The sequence below is a fragment of the Acanthisitta chloris genome, unplaced genomic scaffold (assembly GCF_000695815.1).
Source record: "Acanthisitta chloris isolate BGI_N310 unplaced genomic scaffold, ASM69581v1 scaffold1699, whole genome shotgun sequence".
Lineage (NCBI taxonomy): Eukaryota > Metazoa > Chordata > Aves > Passeriformes > Acanthisittidae > Acanthisitta > Acanthisitta chloris.
This window is the reverse complement of record NW_008690945.1, coordinates 28,593-51,690: the sequence shown is the minus strand read 5'-3', so window position 1 is coordinate 51,690 and position 23,098 is coordinate 28,593. Positions and strand designations below refer to the sequence as shown.

Here is a 23,098-nt window from a genome sequence, read left to right as displayed (position 1 = left end):
GAAGTATGCAAGTAGAATTTGTCTTTACTCTATGGACGTCTCTCCCCTGCACGTACGTACTCTCTAACTACTTCTCTGAAGGAGAAGATTGCAGCCATAACTGCAAAGCACATTATCACCTGAATGTGCATTCAGAAGTTGTAACTGAGGAAACAAATAGGATAATGAGACTATTTAGAAAACAAGTAGATAATCTCCAGCTATGACACAGCTCTGTATTTTAAGGGAAATGATTCTATAGCTTGGATGAAATTCTGCCTGATCCATTCCAACAGACTACAACATCCAAACTCTGTACCTTGAACAACTCAGGCTATCTAAGCAACTGGGAACAGCAGGTCCCTGTGCAGTAAAGATGTAATAAAAAGTCATCAAGAACCAAACAGGCCTGTTTTCCTTCTGCTCCTGCACAGGTAGGACTGGTCCTGTGTGCCAAATCCTGCTTCCAGCTCCTTCCATGAGGTGGGTTCAAATACCAGCATACCATGGATAGTAAGAGACCCAAATCAGAAATCTTGGAGTATATCCATTTAGTGCTGTGTGGCACCTGCTGGAGAAATCTTTCATTTCACATTGACCACACCGGGAATATAAGTCAGGCCCCTTAATGAATAAGTAATCTTATCATAGAATCATAGAATCATCCGGTTTGGAAAAGACCTCCAAGATCATCAACCCAACCCTACCGTGGTTACTAGACCATGGCACTAAGTGCCACATCCAGTCTCAGCTTGAAAACCTCCAGGGATGGGGAATCCACCACCGCCCTGGGCAGCACATTCCAATGCCTGAGCACTCTCTCTGTAAAAAATCTCTTCCTAATATCCAACCTAACCCTCCCCTGGCAGAGTTGGAGTCTGTGCCCTCTTGTCCTACTGCTGGTTCCTTGAGAGAAGAGACCAACCCCCACCTGACTCCAACCTCCTGTCAGGGAGTTGTAGAGGGTGATAAGGTGTCCCCTGAGCCTCCTCTTCTCCAGGCTCAACAAACCCATCTTAAGATTTCATGCCTTTACCTGTTTTGAATGAGTAGTAAGTCACTGCTCAGCCATTCCTGCCACAGGAACAGGCAACTGTGAAGATAAGATGTGAATTTACAGTCCATCAGCTATCCCACAGTGATTGTATGCTCACAGTGCAATGCCCTTCGTGGTCACTGTATGTTTCTACAGGACAGTGTGACCTGATGGAGCACCTCAGCTCTTCAGCAGTGCCCTCAGACCTGTCCATCCTGTACTTTGATAGGTGCTCTCCCCCTGGCAATGCACATCACCCACAGGGCAGCACCTACCCACCATCCTATGGTATTAATTTATGAACTGTTCTCTGTACAAAATCATCTAATTTGCTGACAGATGGCAAATGGTGCAGATCAGGAGTAATAACTCTAATAGAAACCGGTGATGACTCAGGTCATGGTAGAAACTGTAACAGTTTTGCTTAAGGAACAATTAGTTGAAAAACAATACTAATGAGGCAATAAGTACTATTACTAAATTCATTCTATTGTCATCATTACAGGAGTCAACATTCCTGTTCTGTGCTAATTAGGTCAGTTAGCAGAAGCACAGAAAGAAGAACATTAACCAAGTGTATCTGGAGCATTCCAGAGACAGACAGAGACAGCCAGAAGGGATTTCTGAATACTCATTGCCTATGAAATTTTGGAATCCCCTTAAACCAGTCATTCCAGTTAGCTCAAGATATATTAGTTTAATCCTTTCACTCACTCTCTCTAGTAAAGTACAAAGCACTTTGCCAAGGAGCTTTCAACTGAGGCCAAAACCAGCAAGTTTGTCTTGTTTTGCTAATGCAGCAACACTGATCTTCTGCACCCCCTGACACAAGGGAAGATTTCCCCTTGCATGTGACCCTGGTCCCCATTCAAAACCAGGCTATTTCAGTGCTGATAAGGATGACATTTAGATTTTCCAACATTTTTCTGTTTACAGGTGTTATGGGTATAAAAGTATCTTGTTGGGCCAATATCACACTGATTTGTGCTATATTAAGTAGTCCTCTGGGACAAAGTAACTTCCTCTGACCTGTAGTTACTAGAATGACACCTGTCAGAGGAAGTCCACCCCTGGTTCATGCATGCCACAATTACCAATACCTGAAGATTCTAAGCTTACCAAAAAGATCCTTTTTTATCCCAGATGAAATCCAGAATGAAAACCTTGCGGTGCTATAGGCACAGTGCACTCAATGTGATGGACTGTCTTGTACCACATTGCTTGGAGACCAGCACACAAAAATCAGAGACAGGTGACCCACAGCCCTTTTCCTTGGAGGAAAGATTCCCCTCCTCCACCAGCCAAAGAATATTTCCCAAGAAAGCTCCAGAAGGGAAAATGTGACTCTACCTGAAAATTTCCCTTTGTTCTCCCTAGAAATAAAAGATGGAACAGGACCAAGACCTCACTTTCCTTTCACAGTTGTAATAGAGACTGAGACCAGACTTTGTGCTGAGAATGTGCATAATGGGTCACGAGCACATGCTACAGTGCTGACATGTCCTACATGCATCAGCCAAGCAAAGCACCTGCAGGGCTGCAGTCTCCCCTGCTCACACTGGAGGAACAGCACAGAGGAGGTTGCACCTCCTATCAGCACAAGTATCTGTTCCTGCAGACCCCTAGGTCAGACAGAGAGACAACAACAAAAACCTGCCCCCCTACAATTCCCCTGCCCAGTGAGAGTGGTGGGAGCAGTTTGCAGCTCAGTATTACATCATGGAAACACCTGAACGAGGATGTAGCAATTTAATGCACATTTAAAGGCTCCTAGTGGAGGTGCTCTAAGAGCAGAGAAGGAACTCTTCAGGGCAGCAAACTCCACTGCTATCAGGAACAAGCTTATATACAGTATTCAGCTGTGAATTTAAGTTTAAATGAGTTGTGAACACAAGATAACCCAGGAAAGAGGAATTTTCCACTAGAGTGTATCAGCACAATGACTGTGCACTGTTATCACACAGTCCCAGCAGGGCAGAAAGGGAAAGACACACTAACCCAAGCAGTGACCTGACTCCCGAGCAGTACCTTCTGTTTGCAGTCAACTGATGTTAAAGGTCCACAGTGTAAGCTGAACTAAGTGCTCCCTGGATACACTGTGCATGTCCAGGCATCAAACCCCCCCCCCCACCCCCCGATATTTGTTTTCTCTCTCCTGGAGCTGGGTTGATGGCAGGAGTCAAATTCAAGCAGTTGGTTTTTATTCCATAGTTCTACAGAACAGTCCTTTCACTAGGGTGGTCATAATGTACATGAACAACATTTTTCAGTCACTCAAAACATGGCTTTTGTAGTTTTTGGGGATTTTGTTTGGCTTTTTAACCTGTAGAATTTAAAGAATCATGTCAGGGAAAAATTAAAAGGGATGAACTTGGCTGACCTTATTTCTATAAAACGACAGGAGCCAATAACTTCTTCTTCAATGTATTAATCTGTAAACACTTCCCCAAATCTGCAGTTTAAACATTCCAACTTCTCAGATCAAGAAATGAAATTAATCTAAAAATACTTTAATGTAGCAAGTTTGGCTATAGAACCAGTGCAACATAGAGAGGACACCCATTGTATAACCAACTTTACTGCTTAATCTTAACAGAGTAAGCTACAGATGCAACGGATTCACCACAAGTTATTTGGTTAAATTAAATACTGCACTTAGGATCATGCTGTTGGTAATTGTGGCTTTACAGTACCAATGCTCAAGTTGACTGAGTTAGTTTTACTGTAAGTAAAATGCAAGTTTACAGAGAAACAAAATAATTTAGTATAGTAGGCTGTATTCTGTTCCATGCTCAGTCACAATGATAATGTCTTCAACAGATAAACAGTATTTCAGCATTATGTTACTAATGCCAAAACGTACAGGAATTGTAATGCCAAATTTACAACATAATACAGTGCTTAACAAACAGATTTCTCAGGTTCAGTGGCCAATGGTGAGAATGTACACAGGACTGAGAAGCATCCAAGCACTACTCAGTGCATATGAAGTGGCTCACACTGACAGGAATGCTTTACCTTTCCATGGAATTATTGTTCTAGAAGTTTGTGTCCCAAACATAATGCAGTGTAAAACAAATGCTGAACCCTTGCCTCAAACATGAAGCAAAAACATGTTACCTACAAACCTGAACCAGTGAAACCACTTGAGGAACGGAGAAAAACTGTGATCACTTGACAAAGATGACAGAGCTTGGTTACTGTATTACGTGAACTAGGATGGTAATTGTGTTGTAAACAAACTTTAACCAAATTAGGTTAATGCATCTATTCTTATCTCAAGAATATTGCCATTTCAACAAAGTGATTTTTAAAGCTAAGGACACTATCAGAGGTTTCATTTTTGTTTAAAGCCAAAACTGATAAAAACCTGGAAGCTGGCAAATCATTTTTGTTCCTATTAGCCTTCACTAACTTCTCCATGCCATACTTCAGCAAAATTTTCATCCCCCCCTGCTTTTATCTAATTCTGCTCCAACTTGGGTAGCTGGTAGCAAAGTTGAAGAAAACACTGTCAATACCTGAAATCCTCTACCCAGAGTGGTTTGGCTTTCCACTACTGAGGATGAGATCTGGCATTGTTCCACATAGAAAACAAAATACTAACATATTTGCTTTTAATTTTAAAAGAAAAACTTCCTCAAAATTAAACAGGATTTGCAAAGAACTATACAGCTTTGAATCCATCAATCCCAGCAGTGTCACCCTCTACCCTCCCTCCAAATTAACAGCATTGCCAAAGTGGCTGATGTGACACTGATGGAATCAAAACCACTTCCACAAAGCTTGGATACAAAACACAAGGAAACTTCGTCCCTGCCGTATCTATTTTTTTCTCTTTTCCTGCATTCTGTAATGAACTCATGCAAGCATAAAAGACGTTGTATTGATTTTGTGTTCTTATTTCAAAACAGGCGTAAGAGCTGTGCCAGACAAAACTGAACTTTTATTTCACTTCAAGAAAGATTTTATATTACCAACTCATTTCTCTTCAGAACTAAAGGCGATAAAAAATAAATCCATAGAAATGAAAAAAACCAAACCCTGTAGTCAAACTGCTTTTTCAAGTATGTTTCTCCCCTCATAAAAGAGCTGCATTAGCCATACTACTGAATAAAACCCACATCACAATGATTAGGACTTAGACCATAGGCCTAGATCTCCTGGAATTCAGCTCAGCTGAGTCTCCAGCTGAGCTCACACAAGACTGGAAGCAGGAGGTCAATGGGTACATGTGCACATGTTACATCACTCCTTAAATCCCTGTTTCTGACTACATCCACTATCACACTCCTGTCACATCCCCCAGACAGGAGAAGTGGCACAGGAGCCACAAAGTGATCCTGGACAGGTACCGTTGTTCGCTGATCAACCCAGTGCAAACCTTGTGCTGATGGAGATGCACTTTGCACACCTACCAGACTGGAGAATTTTGCCCACAATGTTTCTAACATAGCACAGCATAAAGTACATCTCAGTACTTCCTTCAGTCTGGATATCCCATCTCAATCTATTGCGATTATGGAATCATAAAGTCACAGAATATTCTGAGTTGGAAAGAACCCACAAGGATCAAGTCCAACTCCTGAAGCCAATGAGGGGGTTTCTACAAGAGTTGGTCCCTGCATTAAACACTAATACATATGAACAATAAAAGGGGACAAACTTCCAAGTCACTCTAAGTGATGGTGATAGGTTCAACTTCTCTTCCTTCCTCCTTAAACTCACTTCCCACTAATGCAAGAGAAAAGTGCAACTTTGCAGCATGTTTGTTCACATCAAGTTTTCCCTCAAGAACACATTTTGCAGTCACAAAATATGGTCTATAAAGTCGCAAAGTGCACAAGCTGAAGGCACAGAGTACAAACACATAGGAAAACAGATTTCAAAATACCAAGTAACAAAAAGAGATAAAAGAAAAAAATCTGAAATTTAAACCTCCCTGACAGAAGATACATTTATACGGGACCAACTCTTAAAATGTGACAATTTTTAAACTAACAAACAAATACTGCAAAATAATGAAACTTTATTCTTATTATTTAAGTAGAAGCTCCAGAAAATAACTTGAAGTTCAAAAACTAATACACTGATGTGTTAACTAGTTTTAAGAATGTCCTTAATATTAAGAAAAGAGTGCAAAAAGGATTCTTCCATTCTATCACTTTTGGAAGCTGCTGCTTTCGGCTGCTCATTTCCACTTTGAAAGGATTGTTTTTCAAGGTGCATTACTCATAAAAATCGCAGAGCTTTTTGATAGGCTAGACCAAGAAATCATGTCTTTCAAAGTCATCCCAACTGTAGCAGCAACTGACATTTCATTACATAAAGAAGAAAGTCCAAAACTCTTCTTCGAGGCATAGTTCGTGTCAGAGCTTGAGTATCAGCAGTTGCCAAAGGAGGCTCCAGATACCATCTGTGCTCCTCCAGTGTCTGTTCTGGCTAGGAATAGAAGCTGATCCAGTATATTCACTATCTGTACCCCCTGGAACTTGCACAAGCTGATGAGCCATCTGAAATGATATAAAAAGTTCAAGAAATGCTTTCACATTAAACTTCCAAATTATGTCCCTGCCCTCCCCCAAAAACAGTACTGCCTGTGAAACATGAACAGTTTAAACAGAAGGTGATATACCATGTAAACATTCATTCCTTCATTTCAGTTTACAATAAGAGTTCAGCATAAAACTGTGTGACATTTTATGGTAGGAAATAGAGCAAGCATACTCAGCTGAAAGCATGTGAGCAAACTTGGTGGAAATAATGCAATAAAATGAAGTTAACAACAGTACCAGAACAGGTACTATTCCCCAGTCCCCCTAAAGACAATCAGGGCCTTGTACTTCACTCCTAACCTAGACTGTATGGGACCTACAGTCTTTCCTGGCCAAAGTCAGCACAGAAGATGAGACCTTTGACTGACTGCACTCAAATTAGGGTTGCCCAGAGGAGATCAACCACCCGAGAATGGAACATCATTCATCCCTGTGTCTCTTGCCCTACACTGGGGGAAATGAAGGGAACAAGTAAAGAACCTCACAATTAACCATGCAGCAAGAGACTTCAGCCACAAACTGAAAACTTCCATGCTGCATGACTCAAACATTTGTAGCCAACTCCTGCCTTACTAACTCCACACAGGAAGATCCTGGGCTGTATCAGACACACCTCTGAGGACCCCAAATTGTAAAGCAGAACCCCAGCAATCGCTCAGTTCTGTCAAGAGACAGAAACACACATCACCAGGAGATGATTTATATCAGAGGTGAACTGGTTCATAACGTTGCCTGTTATGTGTGTCCTGACCAGGCAGAGACTCAGGAAAAACTACATTCTTTTTCCTCAAGACCTCAGCTTCCACTTAAATGAAGTGCAAGTACCCTGGCCTCAGTATCTAGGACAGTGGCTGTGGGACTCCAGCAGAGTTAGTCAGGCTCTAGATCCAAGAAATTTGCATTATTGCTTGGCAAGGTAAAGGTTACACTGCAGACACTAGCTACATGTGGTGATGCAGCCCCTGAGAGCTCACCACCCTGAGAACCCAGAAGTTCACCACTACCTGTATGCCCACCCTGTCAGGGCCTGCAGCATGCTGGAGAGCAGAGTTAGATGCATACTTACTGTAAGTTAACTCTTCTCCAGCTCTCTTGCGTGACTGGTCACCTCTGGGAAAGAAGGGAAACAAAGGTAAATTCATGATAACCTGCATTAAAGACGTCCCTGCCCATTGCAGGGAGCTTGGACCTTCAAAGGTCACTACCACACCAAACCACTCCACAATCTTCAAAACTGTGAAATACCTCAGCACAATCACCACCTTCTAGAGATTTAGAAACAAAATGCAAACTAGTCACAATAACACAACTGCAGGATTCTCAATTTACTAAAACTGTATAAGCTGTATTTTCTAGATTTAATTAGCTGATCCTTCTGTTACAGACAGAAGGCTTGATATCACAGGATAATTTCTTACAAAATGAAGAAGAGGAAAATTGCTCATATGCAGCATGGTCTTAAGTCATGCATAAAATTGTTTTCCTCAGTTCAAACTCCTCCACCAAACTTCACAGAACTACATGAAAAACTCTGCACCTATCAGTCTGAAAAGGTAAGATGCTCCTAAAAGCACAACAATCAGCCTCTAGGCAAGTCTGAGCTGACAACATCTGTGCTTTAAGCTGAAAATTTTAGTAGTTAAAACAGGAGCCTGACATGCCAGTGATGCTGCTGAAGACACCTCACTGCACTGTGTTCCTCATGGTTATTGTTGTCAGAAATGCAGCAGCAACGACACCACCACTTTTTGGAACAATTAAAGGAGAAAAGAAGATATTTCATAGTAACTCAGAAGAGAACAGACTTGGCATGCTACTTGATGAAAGAAACAAACAACATTTTTATACATCTGTGTGGGAATACAGCCTCAGAAGAATTCTGAGAAGTCATAAATAAACATAACCTATGTTCATAACACAGGAAGAAGCATATTACATCTTGAAATACATTTCAAGCCAAAATGCATTTCAAATACCACTGCAAAATGCCATGTAGCAAATACATTACCTGTAATTCAGTTTTCCTTTACTTGTGTCCCTTTAACGAGGAGACTTGACCCTAACACTTTGTACAACCTCCATATTCACCAGACTGCACTGACTCACTGATAGCACAACCATATAAAACAGACTGTACAAAACACACTCATCAGAGACTAAATGCCATCCACCAGTTATTCCTCTGCAAAGTTTTAGTTTGCATTTTTATTTCATAAACCGAAAACAAGCTACATAGAAACAGCAGCTGCACAAAAGCATGAGCTACGGTGGGACAGTTTTCTAAACCTACAGGGCACACCAAAACTCTCCACATGTCCAATACCCAGAAGACCCCATACTGCAGAAAGCCAAAAGGAAGAGTTAGAACTTGGACTCTGCAAACAATGTGTGACACAGAAACCTTTACTTCGGCTTGTATGACTATTCCTATCAAGCCCTAAATCTCTTCTTTGGCCCTGTATATCACACAGGACAGAAACTGTTTCCTACAGATCTGCATTAGTTACAGTGCCAGAGAATTACTTTTCTGCATAAAACAGGAGTTGCTAAAATATATTCCTTGGATCCCAAAAAGTCTCTAAAGAGACGGGATCACACAGGCAATTAGTCTTTGCAATGCTCAGTGTCCCCCCCCCCCCCCCAGCCTTTTATAGTCCCCTTACAGACCCAGCCAAAGAACATCACAGCCAAGCTAACAAACCTCTCTTATTTTCAGTTAACTAAGAAAAAACATTCTGAAACAAATTGTTTTTGTGGATATAGACTGTAACTACTTGAAACTTCACTTTTCACTCTCTAAGATTTGTGAAACTGGTGAAATGCACTTGTAAGCAGAACTATTATTGGCCACCTACAGAATTAGTAAGACTGAAAGTTAGACAAAACTAAATTGTTCCTTTTTTGTTTTGTTGTCTGCATTACATTCTCTTGTCAGCATTATAAGCCTACTCAGTTTCAAAGTCTCAATCTTCTATTTCTTGGGCCAAATGCACTGCTTTTCCCAGCCCAAGCTCTTAGGGCTTTACTTTTATGCATCTCTCTCAAAAAAGTTCTTTGCCTCAACAAAAAGCCTTACAAGAAGAGAGTCTGCCATACCATTTGCATTTGGGTCAATAGTAGAGCTGTGAAGCTCAATAATTGACCAGGCTTTGAAGACAGAGATTACCTTTGAGGACAACTATGGAGCATGGAATCCAGAAGTACATCTACCACTAACCATACCCACATCTAGTGGGTGTTCAGACTACAGGATCAGACTCTCAGCTTTGCACAGATTACAGGAAAGGTGAAGATGTGTTCCCCTCATGAAGAAACAATCTTCTTGGGAACAGAGCATGATGCTCCCCCAGCCTGATCTCAGATTGTCAGACTGCTGCAGAAGATGAACACTGCTGAGGTGAAAGGACTGTGCCTCTGTCTGGGTTGCTAAACAGAACAGCAGAGCAACAGGCACTGCCCAGAGTGAACAACACACAGTATAAACATCTTCTGTTGTCTCTATTACTGTTCGTCCTTTCCCCCCTTCACTCCCCAACTCATTTGAGTGTTCACATTTGTCTGTTCAAAATAAACACCTTGACTGTATAAGTAACTCTGAAAGAGGAATAAGGAGAAATCAACTGACATTTTCAGAAGCATCACCATAAAAGAGAGCTTATAGAAAATAAACAGCCAAAGTAAAGGTTGAAGTTGAACAAGAACACGACCATGAAGGAGAAGCACAACCAAAACAAATGGGTGCATGAACTGAAAACAAATCTGTTCCATCAAAATAATTGAAGCCTTCCAATCCTCTATTTTTGGTACCATATGCAGGGTTGTTAGTGCTCAAAACAGAACAAACAAGGCCATATTTAAGAAAACAAAATCATAAGTCAGGATCTGAACTCTTAAATTATTTATTCAATATTTTTAGGTGTATCCATTTTCATCACTTCAGCACTGTCCAGCACAATTGCTACTGAAAAGTAGTAATTATTACCTAGTAAATCCATTCTGAATAAGCTCTCTTTGAAGTTTCTGGTCTTGAGCAGCATATTCCTGAAGCTCAGATTCCACAGCAGGGGGAAGAATATTTGGGATGAACTTAGAAAATAAAGCTGGTGCCATCTGTACCCATTCTGCAAGAAGAGGGAAAACAACAACATAATACAAGGAAGAGAGATTCTGTACAAATTTCACTCTTTGACAAATGTTAACTTACTATATTGGGATCCTGAATCAAAAAAACGAAAGAAAGAAAGAAAGAAAAACCCCAAACCATCCCAAAAATCCACAGAAATCACGTCTTAAAACAGAACAAATAACCAGACTGCTAAAGTCAGATGTTTACACATAGAAAAAGGAATTTTTCCATCATCAACCTCATCATCAAATTGAAATTCAGTTCCTGCTGCATGTCACAAGACCTGCTGAGTCACTGGACACTCTGAAGGACAGGCAACTGATGATCACCTTGATAATCAGACAATCATTTGTAACACTTTACTCCAGGAAATTTATTCCCTCAAACTCTGTTCCCTGGGCCTTACTTCTAGAAAGCACAGTAGCACCACCATACAATCCTTGCTTCCCTGTCCCCCATTCAAATGAATTAATGCATTTCTCTCACTGATCTTCCAAAGCTGAGATGAACACGATTTTAATGTTCATTATACAATTCTAACCTGCAATAGTTCAGCTGCAGGGCAGAAATGTGATTTCATTTCACCACACTGAACACTGCCTTGCAGGATCAATTTATTTTTATATTTATGTTTTCAAGAGGAGTTTACCTTAAAACTGCTTCAAGGCTGATTACAAGAAACACAGAAAAGACTGAGCAAAGGATGAAAATTGGGGTTTCTGTCAGACAGCAACTGTCTAACAAGTTCTGAGAAAAATAAATAGCCCTCAAGCATTTCTGCACCCAGACTTCCCACAGGTTGTAGCAGTTATCTTAAATTTAATATTTACTTAGAATAAAGGGATGCTCTCAAATTTATTCACTAAGGTACACCACAAGTTTTTAGCCCATTCCCACACTCTTGCCCAACTTGGCATTGTCTGCCAACCTACTGAGGGAGCACCTGGTCTCCTCATTGAGATCATTGACAGTTATTAAAAAGGACTGGCCACAGTAATGAGATAGAATTAGAGCCTTTTCTGGCAACATCTGAAGTCTGACAGCTGTCAAGTACTTTGAACTTGCAGAGAAATTAAAACCAGGGAGAGAGAAGAGAGAGTCCATGGCCACCAGCTACACCAGCATCGCTCCTCCTTTTGCTCTCTGCACTGCTGATAGATGGTTCTGAGCACTGCTCTGACCTACCACTGGCCCCATTTGCTGCTTTACTTCCCCAGCTATCTGCTGGCCAGTCCCATGGTACATCCAATAGGGCATGTCCCACAGGAAAAGTGAGCAGCACTGCCTCAGGGAACCTTGCCCTGACTGTTTCAGAACTCATCCTCAACAACTAGCACCACCACGGAACAGCCTTTTACATCAACAGCTCTATCCTGGGCTCTTCTGCTTGGAATGTCATTAAAGCTTCTCATTTTCTCAAAGGCTGAGAAGTTTGAGAAGCAGGTAACTAGAGCAAATCTGTAAAGTCAATCACCTGGGTCATCCTGCCCAGCTGCTGGAAGCAGGTAACAAATTGTAGGAATAATCTTCATACTTACATATCTTACAGATAAGACAACTATTCAAAATCTGATTAGGCCTAGAATACCAACCCAAACAATTATCTGTTGTGCTGTGCAGTAGACAGCAAGACAAGGATCATCTGAAACAAAAAACTGGGAAATCACAAGTCCATCACCTGTAATATTAAGTGTGGTCAAGGAAAAACCTCACTGAGCTGCTTTCAAAACAATGATGCCTTTATACTTTTGCAAACACCCTTCCTTTCTTGGGCCCTGAGCAGTTTCTGCAAATGAAATTAGCACTGCCTTAAAAACGAAGGCAGGATGTGAATTTTGCTGTTGTAAAAATAATCCTTGTTTACTGAATGTGCTTTACCCATGCAGTTTGTCCATGGAGGATCCAGCACATTCCTGGCTTGTATACATGCTAAATATTGCACTAAAACTTCCCATCCTCACTCCTATTTCCACACATGGGGACTGCAAAGCAAAAATAGACTGAAGCTCAGACACAATCATTCTCTCAGTCACACCAAGGTGAGAAGAACTATCAGTACAGCAAAAGGAAGGAAAGCAGTACCATTTATTTATGGATATTTTGAGCACTTTCTGTTTCTAAAACTTCTCAAAAACAGAATAAAGCTCTGCTCAGTTCTCCAAAACTTGGAGAATCAAAGGTTTTGGTGCAAAATGGATTAAAATCTGCAACACCATTTTCCTTTCAATAGAATTGTTGTTGCATAAGATGTCATGATGTGTTCACAAGCTAAATTAAGCCTTTCCATGAAATATTACCAACCAAGCAATGGCTTCATGGAAGAAACAGTCATTCATCTCATGCCAAAGACCAGACTGTTCAAAGTGCAACTTGAACTACCTTTCACCATCCTGACACCTCTAAACTTCTGCCATGCTTCACTCATTAACAGCCTTCTTTCCTTATTTCTACAGAGAAGAACAAACAGATCTTCGCTTTGCCTCTAGAGAGGAGGGTTAGGTTGTTTTTTTTTAAATCAATTTGGGACCCACATGGTACCTTGTGCAGGTCACAGATGGGCCATGAGAACCAGGGTAGAACTAAGCATTATGATGGACAGAACACAACACACAGTTGTTTGTTACTTGTGCATTAGAGAGTATAGGCATTTGGGAAAACACATTATCTAGGAACACATCACAAACACAATATGAGACCAGTACAAACATCATTCCCTTTACCTGGTCGTAGTGTATATAGGCCTTTCACAATATTTGCCATGGTTGAAGGAGTTATTTGAAACGGTGTTGACTGAGCTTCCAAGAGTAAAGCTGTAACAGAATTAAGAGAATCAGTAGTTTTTCTAAGCAAGCAATACAGGTTCTTACACATACATTTTTGTATCAAAAAAATACAGTAGTTGTGGGTTTTTTGGTATCTGATGTCCTCACAAAGCAAGCAGCCAGGTATCTGATTGACAACTCAATTCTCAAGAGTCATAACACATCACCTTTAAATATCAGTATCCTGCTCAAATTATATATGATGAAAATGTGGAAAAACTTACTTTTCATCCACTGGAGGTAGCAGGAGTTGTTAGACAAAACAAAGCAAGTGATGGGTCTAAGTATTCAGGTTACAGAACTGAAGGAAACAATTTATTTTCCTCTCTATACTGTGTTCAACACCTGAAGATCCACAAATCATTGCTTTACAGCATTTATAATCTTGTACATGAAACTAAGGATGGACTGAGAGCATATGCTCACGTAGTGTAAAAACTGTAAACATCAATTAAGAAAAGTTGTTATTTTAAACACAAATTAACATTTTAACCTCATTCTTGGTATCTTCTGTAGTAAACACTGCAATAATTATATATCTTCCTCTTATGGAAAAACTTGGCAATAGCACATTTACTGTTTATGTTATAATGCACAGGATTTTATTCTGGTTTGTACTTACAGGAGCTTTGTACATATATCAGAGTTACTGAAACACATGCACAAAACACCAGAAGAAATTAAGAAGGCGTAAACCAACTGGTGCCCCTCAGTTTTCACTTGTCTACACAGGAATTGAGCAATACATACACCTTTCTGTACCCACTACATAGAGGAGAAACGACTCTTACAATTCTACCTCAAGGGCACTTACACTGCAGAGACTCTGCTTTTTAAGCTTCAGAGCATCTCCAGTTCTAGCTTCAGCATCTGCCACTACAGTATCTACCATAAAAAGAAAAAATCTTCAATAGCATGTTCTTGTCTTTCTCAAAGTGTTTAAGTGGCTCATGTCATAGGGAAATTAAAACAAAGTATTTTTTCTAACCTCCAAGTAATCAAAGTTGTCATATTTAAGTGTCACAGATGAATTTATTTTACAAAGAACCATCTTATAAGTGCTTGCTCATTTCAGCTGAAGCCTTGAGGGTGTGAGAGCCTGTGATTTGTTTTGTAATGACATATTTACAGCCTCTTTCCTAAAGATTTTTCAAACAGCCTCTTGGCAGCCAAGAAAGTTGCAAATCATAGAATTAAAACTGGCATAATGCTTTATAATGTGACAGCAATGCACAATCTAAACAGTGTGTGTGTATACAAATATATATCTCTTTAACTAGACTGTGGCTACTCCAGCCTAAGCTTCATCAAGCATTTTGCAAAGTGTCCAGAAAACTGTGAATTTGTTCTTCACATGTAGACATTAAATTTCTTTCCTAAGATATGCAAAACAAATTATTTGAACCAAAGAATCTACATTACTTTACTACAGTTTCAGAAATTAACATTTCCTATCTTGGTTTCTGCAACTGCATACAGCACATGCTACAAAGCAAACAGAAGTCAATCACTCCTGATTTAGTCAATACATATAAATATTACATTCAACAACATAAACTAATGGCATGTATTTTCCACTTCTCAATAAAGAAAAATAAAGAATATACTGTTCTTACAGTATAAACTGATTCAGTCTACACCTTTTCCAAAAGTTAGGTATCAATCCCTGAAGAAAGAATAGCACTGCTGTAGGACTTGTGTTTTCAGAATGATTTCTGTAAGAGTAGACAAGATTCCTCTCTTTGGATCCGTCTGAAAGATTTCAGTGCATGTTTAAAGACACAGATGTAAACAGATAAAAGATGTAAGAGATCTTGGCACACAAATTCAACTTCAGCTTTGCAATGAAACCGACCTAAACATTCCATCCTGTAGTACCTCTTGAGAGAGGGTCACTTAAGACTCAAGGAATAGAAACAGCTGTGCCAGAGATGCTGAAATTACCTCTGTTTTTACTTTACAATCTTACGAAAGACTATGATACTATCTGACCACCTCCACAGTGTTTATGAACTAATATTGCATTCTACAGACTAAGTAACCAATATGCAAAGAAGTTAATTAACCTGTAAATAGTCTTGAATATAACTCATGGCAAAATCAAAGAGAAGTGAGTGTTCCCATGATGAAATGCTTCAATTGCAGAAAGGCACAAGATGCTTTGAAATATTCTTGAACTGAGGTAAGACAATACCCAAAATGGCCTCAAGGACTTTTGTGGAATGGGGGATGACCTTTATTGGAATAAGTGAGGTATGACAGGTACTCTGCAGTAGTGGAGTTACTCTATTATTGCACAGTAAGGCTAGAGAAATTGTCCCTTGATGAACATTTTAGCTACATCCCAGTTACAGTGGATTACCTGGGGCAAGATCCAAGACCACAGTAATTCCAGGGGTAGCACATGACATCTTAAGAAGCTGTTCATAACTCAAGACTGACCTGCAAAACTAAGAGTTTAACTGCTCATAGCAAGTTGACCCTGGCTGGATGCCAGGCACTCACAAAAGTTGCTCTCTCACTCCCCTCTGCACATGGACAGGGTAGAGAAAATATATTGAAAGGTTTGTGAATTAAGGACAGGGAGAAATCACTCACCAAATACTGTCACGGGCAAAACAGACTCAATGTGGGGAAATTAAGTGATTTTAATACTAAAAAAAAGTAAAGCAGACCTTAAAAGCACATTCCCTCTCAACCCCTCTCCTTCCCAACTCTACCTCTTCTCTCTACAGGTCCCTGCCAGAACTTGCTTCAGCAAGGGCTCCCCATGGGTTCACAGCCTCCTGTGGGAATCCCTCTGCCCTGGTGTGGGTCTCCCCCATGGGCTGCAGGTGAATCTCTGCACCCTGTTAACTCCATGGGCTGCAGGGGCACAGCTGCTTCACCATGGTCTTCACCACAGGCTGTAGGGGATCCTCAGCTCCTTGGAGTACCTTTTCCCCTCCTTCTGCACTGACCTTGGCGTCTGCAGAGTTGTTCCTCTCACATACTCTCAACTCCTCTGGCCCCACTTACCTCTGTGCAATAACTTGTTTCCTTTCTTAAGTATGTTATCCTAAAGGTTTTACTATCACCACTGATTGGCTCAGCCTTGCCACTGGAGCTCGGCAGGACATGGGGAAGCTTCTAGCAGCTTCTCACAGAAGCCACCCCTGTATCCCCCCCACTGCCAAAACCTGGCCATGCAAAACCACTACACTGTTGTAAAAATCTCTCTCTATCCTTCAACATTCCTTTTGAAGTAGTTTGTTTTGCTTAGCGAAGACATAACTTTCCTGGCAGAACAGCGAAACTTCAGCATGTTAACAGGACAAGGTTTTCCCCCTCCCTTTGCAGTAATCTAACAGAACTTCAAAGTAAGCTATTTTAACAAATCATACGTAAGTATGACTTAGGCAGATGTGCTCAAAGTTGTAATTATTCAACAATGCACTTGAAAAACATTACAAACTGTATTCCCATTAACAGCAACTCCAACAGCTTCCAGAACCAAGGCATTAGTCAGCTGCTGCTCTCTAGCCTTCAACAGCAGCAGAACCAACTGCTTAACATAAACAGATGCTGGAGATCTTTGTCCCACTGTACAAGCTGTGCTCTTTAGGACTTAATTCCAGTAGATAGGTAATGTTTGCATTATAATGCAGAACAACTTTAATACTTCCACTGCACAGAGTCCTAACACAAAAATATGAGAGGGATGCACAGCAGGAAGGACAGAGCTACCACCAGTGCACAGCCTCAACATGCCTGAACAGCTCAGGCTCACCTGCACTTCTGCCCTTTGGGAGTATCAGCAGATCACATGTAGTCAAATCTGTAGTATAATAAATTGCCTTTCTCTCAGCTAAATTACACAGGGTCCATTTGACCACACAAACCTTTCTGCTTCACTGTGATAAAATCACATTCACCTTGTAGATGGCTCCTTTATCCCATATCCAGGCCATGCAAAGCACTGGATTGAACCCCACAGGCCAACAGCAATTAAACAGGGAGGGAACCACTACAGCTGCATCCAAGATGGGCTGCAGGTTTCTGCTGTTGCTGTTTTGGGTTGAGGTTTTTTGTGAGGTTGGTTGGGTTGTTGTGTTTGCTTTTGATTGTTGTTATTTGGCATTTTGGGTATGTTGGTGTGGATTTCTTCCCTGGTGACTTGTTTATTATTAAATTATCTGATGAAGTTTGATCATATATTACCTTCTCATTACTTTAATCTTCATACAATTCCTGTGGGTTGATTACTGACCTAGAACTTCAAAATCCTTTTGCATGAAAACTGACCTTCCCTTTGGCTTAACCCCCCTATCTGCAGTCACATCAAACTTCTCATGGTCCTGCATTTTTATTTTCCTTTACACACAACTAAAAATAAATCTTTACCAACTTAAATTATTTTTAAGTTTGTAATGAATTAAAATGTAGATCAGGAAAAAAAAAGACATAAAAAGTTGCCTTTATTCTTAAGCATTTGCCACTAGGCACTTAATAAAGCCACAGATTACTTTTAAAATATTCATTACACAGACCAAAAGCTTTATCAAGTGTCTAATAAAAATGCTACGAAATAAAAATTCTGAGTCTTAATCACATGGAAAATATTCAGCGCTGTAAAAAGAATACAATATGAAAAACAAAGCTATAAATGTAGAAATATATGCTTTTGGTCCTCTATAATTGGAAAATAAGGTGATATTTTCATGTTTATAATTTTATGATGTCTCACTGGAATGGGAACACTATTCCTATTCCTTTGCCAAGGAGCCAGATTAACCACAATAGTCATTACTTGAGACTATATTTTCCAACTTAATTTGAGGTGCTGCAACTTAATCAACATGAAACAAGGAAAATAAGAAACACAGCTGTGACTTTTTAAAATGACCTATTTCTTTGATGAACGGCTTAGTTCACAGGCAAAATTTGCATGTAGAATGTTACTTAAAGAATCTGAGTGTATTCTACAACACTTGGCAGCAACACACACTGTTTCCAATATGGTTACAACACAATTAGTCCTTAGCTGTCAAATCACAGCTGCTACTTCAATATCAGTGGCACCACACAAACTGGTGAGCGTGTTATTCTTGACTCCCTCAGATCTGCAGAGCACAGAGAGTATAAGAAAGATTAACAGCTACAAAAGTTATCTTGTTTAGGCCTTGAGAGCCTGAGGTACCTGCTAAGGTCTAAGAACAGGCTGACATTAATGTGATGACTGCTTTGAAGAAGGAATGGTCAACTTTCCTGCAACAGCAACATCCCAGCACACTCCCCATGGGCTGGAAAAGAAGTGGAACAATACCGCAGTGGATTTCCACTATCAGTTACCTCTGTCTACCAACATTTGGAAGGAAACAAGGAAGGAGAGGAAGGAAAACATTGTTTATAAGGTTACAATTGGAAATTTGAAGTGGTGGCAATACGATGAAGCTATTTGTCTATGTAAAGTAAGTCAGAAATTAAACACTGGACAAATTCACAATCCTGCAGGTAACTAAAAAAACTTTAAAAATTACTTTTAATGAAGAACATGAGAATTATGCATCCCTTCCCTACTGGTCAAAAAAGGGCCCCTTATGCTACAGAACCTTCTTGCCTCCCAAATTATTTCCTGCCAGAAACCAGTACTCCAACAGCTTTACAGCTGAGGAAAACAGCACATTAGCTTTTTGTTTTAGAGGAATTCTAACAGAAATCAGCCTTCTTTAGTCTGGCACAAATACATTGGAATGAATCAGTATTTTCTCCCAGTGCTCTGCTAACTTCCTTCAGTTATAAGACCCTAAGGAAGGAACCTTCTGATTTCATTCTACCTATCTGGACACACAGGCTAATTCTAAAGACAGAGAGCAAGACACGCCACACGGCAAGGAATTCTGTCTTTTTAAATTCCTTTAAAGAAATCTACCGTTTCTTTTCCTGTATCATTCTTAAACTTAAAAAGAAAGAAACATAGTTTATGAAGGTGGCAGAGTAAAGTTGTGCTGGTTTTCTTCTCATACTAATTTTGTACATTTTTAGGAAAAAGCAAAGCCGTGTCCAGGGGCTGAGTAACACCCAATGTATTACAGAAGGGAAATGCCTCAGTAATCAAACGGGACATTTTTCAAACACTACATTGCTTCTGGCATCACAGTAGTCACTCTGTGTCTCAAAGAAAAAAGAACAGTGATTTCAAATGCTTAAGGGCAGTTTCTATATTAAAGCTTTAGTTCAGATTAGAAATGTGATTTTGAAGCAAATTCACTCATCATCCCCATTTACTGCTCCTTGGTTGGTATGACAGAGCTGCCTTGGAGCTTATTACTTGAATTCCTTTTGGGCAAGATTAAAGCAGATGTGCTCCAGCTAATAACTGCCATTCTGTCCAAAGGACCAGGCATGAGCAAGTGTGAAATAAAACTCTCCAAGAAAGCATGCAAAGGTGAACACTGGGCCCTCAACACCAACACACAGGTGTTTCATACCCTGTAGATCTGATCCCTTCCCTTTATAGCACACCACTTACTAATGTAGATGTAGCCTAAAGCATGCAATGGAACCCTCAGCTCTTCCTACAGGGCCCACCTTTCAAGACAGAAGCCTGTGGTCATCAAACTTCTGCTGCAGCAAACCTATAATGATGCTCTAAGTACTTTTGTCCAAACCAACTCAGCGCAGACATTCAAGAACAAATTCATTTAAGAAACTAACTACTATTTCCTTATGAAATATAATCATTAGATCTGACATGGAAATAAGAAGCACAAAGAACAATTCCTTGAATGTCAACCCAGAAGAGCAGCAGCCCATAGAAAGGGTGTGGGCAATGCTTTCTGCAAGAAGCTGAAAAATAGTGTTTTCTTCCCTAGGCAGTAACAGGTTGCTTGTCGTATGCAGATTGTTTGAGACAGATGTCAAAATGGAGGGAGAAAAAAAGAAACGTCACCTCAAGCAGGGTAAATGTCAGTCCAATCCATCTTTTTCTTGTCTGTCTCTGCCAAAGGGTGAGCCATGCAGAGTGAATAACAAACCCCCAGCACACATCAAAACAAACCCTGTGCTCTCTGTTGTAGCTGTACAGTCAGGCTATGAACTTGGCATCAGTCACAGTCGTTCCCTCAGCCTTTTGTACTGCTCTTCTTCTCCTGAGGGGTATTCACAAACAAAAGCTGGATATGGAATTTATTAATGAAAGGCATTATGTCACTGCAGCACACAGCCAAAGAGCTGAGAGTCCCTTGTTTCGCTGACTCAACAGGCTCCTGGAGGTCAACACAACAAAACATCTGCTAAGTATGTAGGGCTGGAGGCCCCCAGAGCAGCACACACTCCTGCTTACCCACTGCACAAACAGGAAAATCCCTGCACAGAAAAACATGCTCCCCCTGCTACATTTATCAACCTCTAACAGCTATAACTAGATTCATTCTCTATAAAATTTTGCATTACATTTCTATCTGCTGAAACCAAAAAGGAGAGTTAAACAACTTCATTATTAGAGACCTGTTAGCAACCTTTTCCAATTTTTGAGTTAACTTTTCTGGTACTTTTTAAAAAGTATTCAATGTGATAGAAATATCCTTCCTGATGTCTTTAAAAAAGAAAACCTTTTCCACCATAAATGGTCCTTCTACCGAACTTTAATACACCTCCAGCAGAAGAAGAAAAATTCAGAACGCATAGTAACAAGATCTCTTCACCTCATCTGAATCCAAGTGACCTAACTAGGGAGAAACAAAGCTGTCATATGTAAGAATCTTCAGTGAAAAAGTTCTCTCTGTAACTGATTAGAAACTGCTAAAATAATGAAGTAGGCTGGGAGTGGTCTCCCTCCTCTGCACCTTTTTCGAATAATTTGTTCTTGGAAAACCATGAGGAAAATTTTACACTTGGTAAACATGTGTGATATATTTTTACACTAGGTTTTCACTCTGACCTCACACAGCCACTGGCATTGGATAACTGCCCCCATGCCATTACAATCTACATACAGTAACCACTCTGTATGCTCAGGCTTCAGTAGCTAACTCTGTAATTACCCCAGTCAACAGGAACAAAATCACAAGTGTTGAAGAAAGCTCTTTTCTCTTTGATAAAATTCACCTGGCTTCCCAGTTGCTAACTACTGTACAGCAGGCAGATGCAAAAACGCAGAGGTCTTTGGGAAGAACTACGTTGCACTGAATGGTATCTACCACTACATTGCTCTTACAAGAGTAAAAACCACTTCATGAACTCAACACACTAACTTGTAATGCAAGAAACATCTCCAACACACACAGATCCAAATGGCTGAAGTACTACAGTGATATACTAAGGTTACCACTTATTTGGAGGTGCCATAATCAGATACATCCTCCTTTCCTCACAAACACTGCTGTAAGCAAAGAACTGCTAGACTCTTCTACTCAGACTGCCTTCTTAAACACCTTTCACCTACATGACCAGTTTAATTTACTGTTGCTTTTCTCTCCATATGGAGATGCTGAGAACCTCATCAACCTCCCAGAGCAGGACTCCAGCCTAACACTCACCTTCCTTCCTTTAGTTCTTAGAATGAGAACAAGCATAATTGCAAACCCTCGTGATTAGAAACCAAGTGATCTATCCACCAAGGAGACACAACAGTACACTGTCAAAAGCTTTTCCTCTTTTGCTAGATTCAAAAACAAGCTTGTTTGGGACACTAAACTGCCAAAATCCAAAAAATGAAGAGGAGCAGTTACTTGAAATACTCTGACATTGAATTTCACCTCCTGCAAGTACTAGAAGTAGAGAGTTTCAGGGGCTGTTACTCACTTTCACCACTTAGGACAGTTAAAGCTTGCAATAATTGCCCTTTTTCTAGACAGGAATAAACTGACAGGATGTTTCCAGGGCATGGAGATTACAGTGCAGGACCACCAGAAGAGACAGTGGCTGCACAAGGAGAAAACACACCTATTTCTGAATTTTCCTGCTTACAAGTCACCTCATGCAGGACTCTAGCAGGAACAAAGACAACATTCTCCACCACCCTTTCCCTAGGGGCATGGGGATATTTCTGAAGTTTCCAGTAAATAAGATGCTCTATCTTTGCTTGTTACATTCAGTTAAGTAGTTCTGCACACAGCAACTTCTCCCAAGCCATTTAATAGAGCAGTCTTATCGGCAAGAGCCAGCTTTGGCTTTGGAAGGAAAATAATCAGGTTATATTCACTCACTTCAAACGTACCCCCTTTAATATGAAAAGTATTGACTTGATGTGTGTGCGTAGAAAAGGGTTTCACAAACACAACTGTGCTCATGGATCTGTGTATTGTATAATCATTTCACATGTATTTACTTTAATGCTGAGAAGAACTCTAGACAGTAGAGTGCTCTTTTAAAAAAGAATTTTGTCTATCAAAACCAAAATGGAACCATATCAGTGTTTGTGCAGGGAAAATTTCTCCAAGTAATGTTCACTTAGGCAATATTTCCTCTGTAAGTAAGAAATTCACACCTTAACCACTCCATATTTTGCAATTAATTGCTCAGAGAAATGCTCCTACCACAGAGACCATTGTATCAGGTGTTCATCTTGTACATTCCTGTCTTCAACCACACAGCACAG

The 23,098-nt window shown here is 40.2% G+C and overlaps 1 protein-coding gene across 1 annotated transcript in view; it reads right to left on the bottom strand.

The window, feature by feature from the left end:
- Window positions 1-6,027: 6,027 nt before the first annotated feature.
- The window catches only part of CACUL1 (CDK2-associated, cullin domain 1), a gene marked incomplete at its 5' end in the record, with an annotated part of 39,688 nt that continues 22,617 nt past the window's right edge, over window positions 6,028-23,098 (bottom strand). Inside the window, 4 exons of the mRNA XM_009082037.1 lie at window positions 6,028-6,528; window positions 7,637-7,680; window positions 10,553-10,691; window positions 13,417-13,506. Coding sequence (XP_009080285.1) covers window positions 6,488-6,528; window positions 7,637-7,680; window positions 10,553-10,691; window positions 13,417-13,506 — 314 coding nt within the window. The remainder of the gene's footprint in view (window positions 6,529-7,636; window positions 7,681-10,552; window positions 10,692-13,416; window positions 13,507-23,098) is intronic.